Raw genomic sequence first — 6000 nt, 5'->3', positions numbered from 1 at the left:
GGGGGGGGGGGGGAGGGATTGCATTGGGAGTTATACCTGATGTAAATGACGAGTTGATGGGTGCAGCAGACCAACATGGCACAAGTATACATATGTAACAAACCTGCACGTTATGCACATGTACCCTACAACTTAAAGTATAATAATAATAAATAAATTTAAAAAAAAAAAAAAAAAAAAGATATCCAGACGGGACTTCAATTGGTTTGGGGGCAAATTGGTTTGGGACTTCAATTGGTTTGGGGCAAATAATTGGCACACTTAGGGTTCAGCAAGACAGCAGACATGAGTGGCAGGAGTATGACAGACTTAGGTTCTCTCAATATATACCGAGAACCTACTATATGTGTAGACACTAATTACTTACACAGGTGATTCCTCATTGAATCTTATGAGAAGAGTATACAGTCCCCATTTGGCAGCTGAGGAAACTGGGACGTGGTGGGTTAAATAACATGCCCAAAGTCATTTGAGAGTGATTCTGGTCCTTTGACTTAAGTCTTTGCACTTTACACTTTGCAACCCTGGATAATCAAGGATCAGGTTATATTTGGAGAACTAGGCAGCCAGGCAGGCAGTGTGCATTAGGCTGCTATCAAAACTAAACTGTATGTGAAACTGGAAAGTTACTCTGACAAGTCCAAGTGACCTGAAGTAGGGTTGACTGGGTCTCAGGAGCAAGTCACGAGCCTGTTTTGAGAAGTGTGGTCCCAAGTCACATCCCAACTAGCAGGTGATGTGATGCTGAGTCACCCAACTGTTGGATCAGGGTTTCCAACATCCTGTCTGTCTATAGATGGGGTTCATTCCAGAGTCTCCTTGTGGGGTAGGATGGGATATAAGGAGAAAAGGAGTCTGAAAATTGACCTCACTGGTAGGGAGAGTAAGGCTGCAAGGGCAGAGAACCACACAGATCTTATTAGGTAGGAAATCATCTAATATCTAACATTTAGACCTGGACCCACTAACTGACCTCAAGCAAATCACTTCACGTTTCCAAGTCTAAGTTCCTTTATCAACAAAACAAGAGAGGTGGATTCAACAATACCTAGGATGCTTGCTAGGTTTAACTTTCTCTATGGTTTTCTCTAAGAACTTTATTTCTATTTTATTTTTACCACTCTTCTCTAATTGTACGGGAAAATGTAGTGTCCTTATTAAAGAAGCTTTAGGCATAAGTGAGGTAGGTCGGGGAGACATTTCATGACTGGGGGCCTCTGGAATTACACCATATGGAGAGTCATCAAGACATAGGTCCATGTCCCAAATTTTCATATTTGAGACAACCTCATGATGTAACCTGCAGGTTAATTTTTTTTATACGGTTTGTAGGGTAGCTCTGGTTTTGTCAAACAATAGTCATTGGACTCCACAATCATTGAGATATTTTAGTCACTGTGGAGCATTGTGATAATTACATTAATTTAATCTTTTTTGCCTTAAGAAGATTTTAAATGTCATAGCTCTCAAAAAAAGATTTTCCACTGAGCTCTTTTAGCATCATACATTCTTTGTTTCTTTAACAGACCTGATACCTCTTCATACACAGTAAATCTCATATTATGGCTAAAATATCTTTTAAATTCAAAGATCTTTAAGATGGAATTGTGGAAGGAGAAACACTAACATGTGAAATGACATGGATGGGGCTGTATGATATTAAAGAATCAGTAACAGCAGATTTATTCATGTGAGAGATATAGAAGAGGCAGCATGGGTAGGCTCGAAAATAGAGGACAGAGAAATCAGCCAGTGAGATAACACCAACTTCTGATTAAACATTATAAAAGCTGCTACTACCATGTATGCATTTCAAGTGCTTTTTGTTCTTTTGGATCAAGTACTTTCATATCTAATATGTGACTGAGTGGATATAGCATTTGATGAGATGGGGAAAAAGAATAGTGGTCAAATCTTCACAGCATTTTTCATTTAAAAACTCACTAGGTTTTTGCCTCCTGCACTTCCACCTGTGAGCCTGTTCTCGGAGATGCTGGCTGCATCATTTTCCATCGCTGTGGTGGCTTATGCTATCGCAGTGTCAGTAGGAAAAGTATATGCCACCAAGTATGATTACGCCATCGATGGGAACCAGGTATGGGTGCCCTTTTGCTGAACTGGTTTTATAGGGCTGGAAACAGGAAAAAAACATAAAGGGAAAAGATTTTTGCTGTCAGTTAAAGAAGGGGTTGGATTTTTTCACCAGACCTTATTGGGTTGGTTTTCCTCTCGTGTTTGCTAATTAGAAATTATTTTGGAATAGACACACTGCATCACTTTGCTTTTTTAAGAAATAAGTTGAAATAACACTAATTTTAAAAGAGCTAATTCAGTCAGGTCATAAATAACATTCAAAGTGAACATATTAGGTCAGAAAGAGAATTCTTCATGTAACCCAGTACCTCTTGGCAATTATTTTTAATGGCAGTTATAATGTGACAAAGTAGTGCAACAAACATTAATAATAGTTGTGACCACTTTAAATTGAGGTGGTTCACTGTGCAGTTAATATATACAGGCAATTTTTGTAGGTATGTGAGACATTGCCAGGTAAGCTGATTTCACACTGCTTGCAAATTTGCAAGTTCTGTATCTATACGTTTCTGGAGATACAGTATAGCAATGACAGCAGTTAAATGGTTAGTAATCAAGCAGAATAACAGCACTGCTAGTCGTAATATGCTTCATAGCGAATATTCAGCCACAGAAAAACACTTATGTGAGAGCTGCAGACATTCCATTCACTAGGCAGTGAAAAAGCTTAGCAAACGATCAGATGCTATTTCTTGTCAACTTTAAAAATGATCGAGAGCACCGCTCTTGGATGGTATGGAGTCCAAACTCCTGATGTCGTACAAGGACCTCAAGTACCTATCACGGTAAAAATTAAACTGGACCACCAGGCAGGGTGGGCATGGGAGTTTTCGTTCTTAATGTACTTCCTGAAATACTCAGCGAAGGTCTTGCAAAGATTCAATTTGTAGGATCGTTGTCATCCAGTCTCTCCCTTAGGAATTCATTGCCTTTGGGATCAGCAACATCTTCTCAGGATTCTTCTCTTGTTTTGTGGCCACCACTGCTCTGTCCCGCACGGCCGTCCAGGAGAGCACTGGAGGAAAGACACAGGTAGGAGCAACAGCCTTGTGATATCCATCTCAGAAAACAAGCCGAGTCATGGCAACCGAGGAAGGCTGGCACAGAGCTTAGCAGGACAATTCACCTTTCAGACTTGTACTTCCTAATCAGATTCACCTCAGGCCTATTTCTTTTGTTCCACTCCCTCACCTAAAATCTCTTAACAAAACGACATGTATGGTTTTCTGATACAGCGATTCTCAAATCTATTTGTGTCAGTGCTCACCGGGCTTGTAGCTACACTTACCTGCTTCTCCATGGTCAATAACAGCTGACAAGGAATCAGTAATGAAGGATGCTGATTTTTGTTAATTTGTTACCTGGGGAGACAGATGGCCTAGTAAAAATGCTTCCTGGCTTTAGGAGTTACTCTATTTTCAGGAAAGTGAAAAGCTCTATTCACATTTCCTTTACAAGGATCAGGAACTTCCTCCAGGGCTCTTGGTCCAACAGAACAACAGCTTGCTAGCCAAGAATATTTTTGTTGTAACATTTTTGGCATTTCTTCCTGAGTAAGATTCATGTTCTTGAAGTTCTGCATGTGGGTTTAATCTTATCTTTTAAATGTGGTTTGCAGTTGTTGCCTTTACAAGGTGGCCAAAAAGCCAGCATCCTAGTTAATCTCTGGATAATCCCTCCTTCAGCATTCAGAAAGCTCAGGAGCCATGCTCAAAGGCCACTCTTTCCAGCAGGACACAATTGAAGAGACCACACCAAGCAGATGGCCACAAGGGACAGACTCAGGAATTGTGCTTCTGTCTCTTGTGCCTTGAGGGCCTTATCTTCCCAACACAAAAGAACTATTATTTAGGAGTAAGAAGTACATTGAGACTACAAAGAACAACAAACAAACTACATAGTGCAATAAACACACACACACACACACACACACACACACACACACACACACACACACAGTCTTCAAATGGGTTTTATTAAGGCAGGGATGCTTAAAAAATAAATGTAAGTCGGGCACCGTGGCTCATGCTTGTAATCCCAGCACTTTGGGAGGCTGAGGTGGGCGGATCCATTGAGGTCAGGAGTTTGAGACTAACCTGGCCACATGGTGAAACCCCTTCTCTACTAAAAATGCAAAAATTAGCCAGGTGTTGTGGGGGATGCCTGTAATCCCAGTTACTTGGGAAGCTGAGGCAGGAAAATTGCTTGAACCCGGGAGGTGGACGTTGCAGTAAGCTGAGATCGTGCCATTGCTCTACAGCCTGGATGACAAGAGCGAGACTCTGTGTCAAATATATATATGAGAATAACTGAAAAAACGAATGACTCTAACAGTGACTTGCCCAGGGAGAGCTTTAATTGTCCCCAATATACATGTGATGCTCCTTTCCTATTTATAATGGATCTTGTGACAGACTTGGAAGAATTGGCCTCTTCCAGTTTTGGGGCTGCTTTTCAACAAAAATTTTTATTTTCAGAACTTTTCTTAATTTGTTTTTTGTTGCAAATATTTCCAGCTCTGAGGGAGCAGGTAAAATAATACAGCTCATATCCGGAGGCATAGCCAGAGATCTGTGGTCAAGGGGAAGAGGTCAGAGCCAATTTCCAAAGCTGTGCCCATTTCAGGCTGCAGCTGTCAGCAGTAGGAGCTTCTGCTGCTTTCATTTGAGACGGAGCATTGCCAAGCTCTCCAGAGCACATGGTCTTCAGCGGGTGCAGGCACATCTCAAACTGCTGATGTCCATTCTCCTGATGTTACCTCCAGGCTCAAATGAGGCCTGGGCTGGCAGTCCCAGTAAGAACGCCCATGTAAAGTTACCTCCTTGGCAGAGGGTTTGGGGGATAATGGTGTTCTGGTAAGCTAATACCCCCTGCCACATACTGGCATGTATTATATTTAGGAATGAAGGATGCCAGGATTTCAGCATTGAAGAATGAAACGAGTGAAGAAATGGCTTGATATTTAATTATTGAAATGTATACTAAATTCTGAGGTTAAAAGTCTAAGTGCCTGAACTGAAATCCAGGGACTGATGGACAAATAAACTGGCAGGGCTTCTCTTATGTGGCTTCTTGTGTTTTCTCTTATATTGGAACTTTGGTTTCAGCATCTACAAAATGGAAATGAGAATTGCATCCCTCTCATAGGGATAGTGTGAGGATTAACTAAGAAAATGTAAAGTCTTAGCACATACTTGTAAATGCTCATTGTTTCACTCCTTTAGGTAAGAATAGCATCTTAGCATCTATGATACATATATTGTGCCTGGCACATAAGAAGCACCTGGCATATATTTGCTGAATGAATGAATGGAAGAATGAGTATTGGTGGACATGAACTGTTTTTAGCACATCTACAGATTGTAGAAGAATTAAACATTGGAATCTTTTCTTTCCCTCACCCCCATCTGACTTCTACTGACTCACGGAAAAGTAATTCTGATTACAAGCCACTCTTTAGCTCTGATTACCCCCTCCCTTAACAGAATAATTTTTTAGTAACTGAATCTGCTTGTAGATATAAAGTCTACAGAGTTTCTCACAAACAAGCCTTATCAAGTAAGTACAAATAATTGATCACTCATCGATTTTAATATAGTGGCCAAAATTAGCCTTGGCCTCCCATCATTGGCGACTAATTATGACATATACTTGGCAAGTAGGTGGTCACCCTCCTGACATGAGTTTGGCAGCTGACTGTGGTCCTTGTCCCCAAATCTCCATATCTTTCTCCAGTTTACAGAGCTCCACATCCACAGTGAGACCCAAGTGGCTCAGTAAATACTGGTTGAGTAATTGCATGCAAGGAAGGAAGGGAGGAATAAGGGAAGGAAGGAAAGAAGAAAATGGAAGGAAGGAGAAGGGAGAGGAAGGGAAGGGATATGAAGGAAAGCGAAGAGAAGGGAG

The 6000-nt window shown here is 41.0% G+C and overlaps 1 protein-coding gene across 3 annotated transcripts in view; it reads left to right on the top strand.

Annotated features, from left to right (window-relative positions):
- SLC26A4 (solute carrier family 26 member 4) overlaps positions 1-6000 on the top strand; it is a 53813-nt gene that overhangs the window by 25263 nt on the left and 22550 nt on the right. For all 3 annotated transcript variants that reach the window (XM_021936156.2, XM_009203654.4, XM_021936157.2), the window contains 2 exons: positions 1948-2095; positions 3013-3126. In XM_021936156.2, the coding sequence (XP_021791848.1) occupies positions 1948-2095; positions 3013-3126 (262 nt within the window). The remainder of the gene's footprint in view (positions 1-1947; positions 2096-3012; positions 3127-6000) is intronic.

This window comes from Papio anubis, chromosome 4, assembly GCF_008728515.1.
Source record: "Papio anubis isolate 15944 chromosome 4, Panubis1.0, whole genome shotgun sequence".
Taxonomy (NCBI): Eukaryota; Metazoa; Chordata; class Mammalia; order Primates; family Cercopithecidae; genus Papio; species Papio anubis.
The sequence above is the reverse complement of the archived record's forward strand: the minus strand, read 5'-3'. Positions and strand labels throughout refer to the sequence as shown.